This window comes from Palaemon carinicauda, chromosome 8 (assembly GCF_036898095.1).
Source record: "Palaemon carinicauda isolate YSFRI2023 chromosome 8, ASM3689809v2, whole genome shotgun sequence".
In the NCBI taxonomy this organism is placed as follows: Eukaryota; Metazoa; Arthropoda; class Malacostraca; order Decapoda; family Palaemonidae; genus Palaemon; species Palaemon carinicauda.
The window spans coordinates 82,294,293-82,296,293 of NC_090732.1; the positions used below are offsets into that span (position 1 = coordinate 82,294,293).

The following is a 2,001-nucleotide window of genomic DNA, read 5'->3' on the forward strand; positions in this document are numbered from 1 at the left end:
ATGAAATAGATATCAGGTTATTACAAATGTCGTGCTTACTGCATCAAATTTAATGATATTGTTGTATCACAGTATTTCTCTACCTTATCTTTGTTATTTTCAGTTGGATTTGTGTTGGGATCTCTGAATGTTTGTAAGTTGAGAGGCTTCTGTATATTCAAATTATCTTGCTTTTACCATCTTATCAAAAAATGAAATATAAAGATCTATAGACTACTATTATTTCATTCCCAAGGTAATATATTCAAACACGAGAAAAAAATACAACTTCGCTTCTTTTTAAAGATACATTTACTCATTGTAATAGTTTAAGAGTTGTTTATTAGTTTGCACATATAATTAAGATATCAATAGGTCTATGTATTTACTTTTTTATACTTGTAATAGAGATGTGGGATAACTATGAATCCCTTCCCTACGCTTAAAACAATATTCATACAGGTGATTTTCTCATTGAATGTATTAAATGGAGAATTCCGGTATTTACCGTTGGTTATGACCTCATAATTATGATTACTTCTTTTTAAAAGTGAGAGATTATACAATGGCAACCAATATACAATATCCATTTAGATGTTCAGTTGTACCAAAGTAAATGTCGCCATTTTCCTTCTAGTCATTTGACTGGCCAAACAGTATTACATTGGGCCAATTTCTCTGATTACGGCTCTTTTTTTTTTTTTTTTTTTTTTTTTTTTTGCCTACACATACACCGACTAGTCTGGCCTATTCTTTCCACATTCTTGACTGTCCTCATACATCTGAAAACACTGAGATTACCAAACAAGTATTTTTCGCTCTAGGGGTTAACTACTGCACTGTAATTGTTTAGTGGCCACTTTCCTCTTGGTAAGGGTAAAAGAGACTCTTTAGCTTAGGTAAGCAGCTCTTTTAGAAGGACACTCCAAAAACAAACCCTTGTTCTCTAGTCTTGGGTAGTGCCATAACCTCTGTAACTTGGTTTTCCACTGTCTTTGGTTAGAGTTCTCTTGCTTGAGGGTACACTCCGGCACACTAATCTATCGTGTTTTTCTTTCTCTTGTGTTTTGAAGTTTTTGTAGATTATATAAGAAGGATCTAATTTGACGTTATTATTTTTTTTAAATATCTTATTTTTTTGAGTGTTCATTACTTTTCTTATAGTTTATTAATTCCATGTTTCCTTCCTCACTGGGCTATTTTCCCTTGTTGGAGCCATTGGGCCTATAGCATCCTTGTTTTCCAACTAAGGATGTAAAAACAACAATAACAAAGACAACAACAAAAACAACAGCAATAATAATAATAATAATAATAATAATAATACAAGAATGCTCTCTCTCTCTCTCTCTCTCTCTCTCTCTCTCTCTCTCTCTCTCTCTCTCTCTCTCTCTCTCTCATTATTGTTTACAGTTAGCCTACAGTTGCTTGTTTTCACATGACTATTTTGTGCAAGTGCATATTCTGTCCCTAATTTGTTTCGTCCATCTAAATTTATTACAATCTTGTTAAAGATCGAAGACTTGAAGAGTTTGTTAGATCCTCACCTTTACCGCCTCCTGATTCCTTTGAAGATTTCTTCTTCGCCTTCTTCTTGCCTCCCTTCTCAGCCTTCTTCTCAGGACTCTTGGGCGGAGAAGGCTGCTCTCCCTCGGGCTTCGCCGGATCTCCCCCGCCACTCTCCTTATCAGCTGCTTTGTCTTCTGTCATCTCCGATTCGGTGCTGCTCAATTATAAGTCCCTTATCCATTCCTTCAAAATACAATTAGGCTATTATTATTATTATTATTATTATTATTATTATTATTATTATTATTATTATTATTATTATTATTGTTGTTGTTGTTGTTGTTGTTGTTATTATTATTATTATTATCAAAATCATTATCTTCATCATCATCATTATCATTATTATTATTATCAACATCATCATTATCATTATAATAATAATAATAATAATAATAATAATAATAATAATAATAATTATTATTATTATTAATATTATTATTAAACACATGAAGG

General features: G+C 31.9%; 1 protein-coding gene across 1 annotated transcript in view; it reads right to left on the reverse strand.

The window, feature by feature from the left end:
- Positions 1 to 1,723, reverse strand: part of LOC137644914 (small lysine-rich protein 1) — a 3,639-nt gene extending 1,916 nt beyond the window's left edge. The window contains exon 1 of the mRNA XM_068377788.1: positions 1,527 to 1,723. Within this exon, the coding sequence (XP_068233889.1) occupies positions 1,527 to 1,689 (163 nt within the window). The 5' untranslated portion in view covers positions 1,690 to 1,723. The remainder of the gene's footprint in view (positions 1 to 1,526) is intronic.
- Between the last annotated feature and the right edge of the window lie 278 nt (positions 1,724 to 2,001).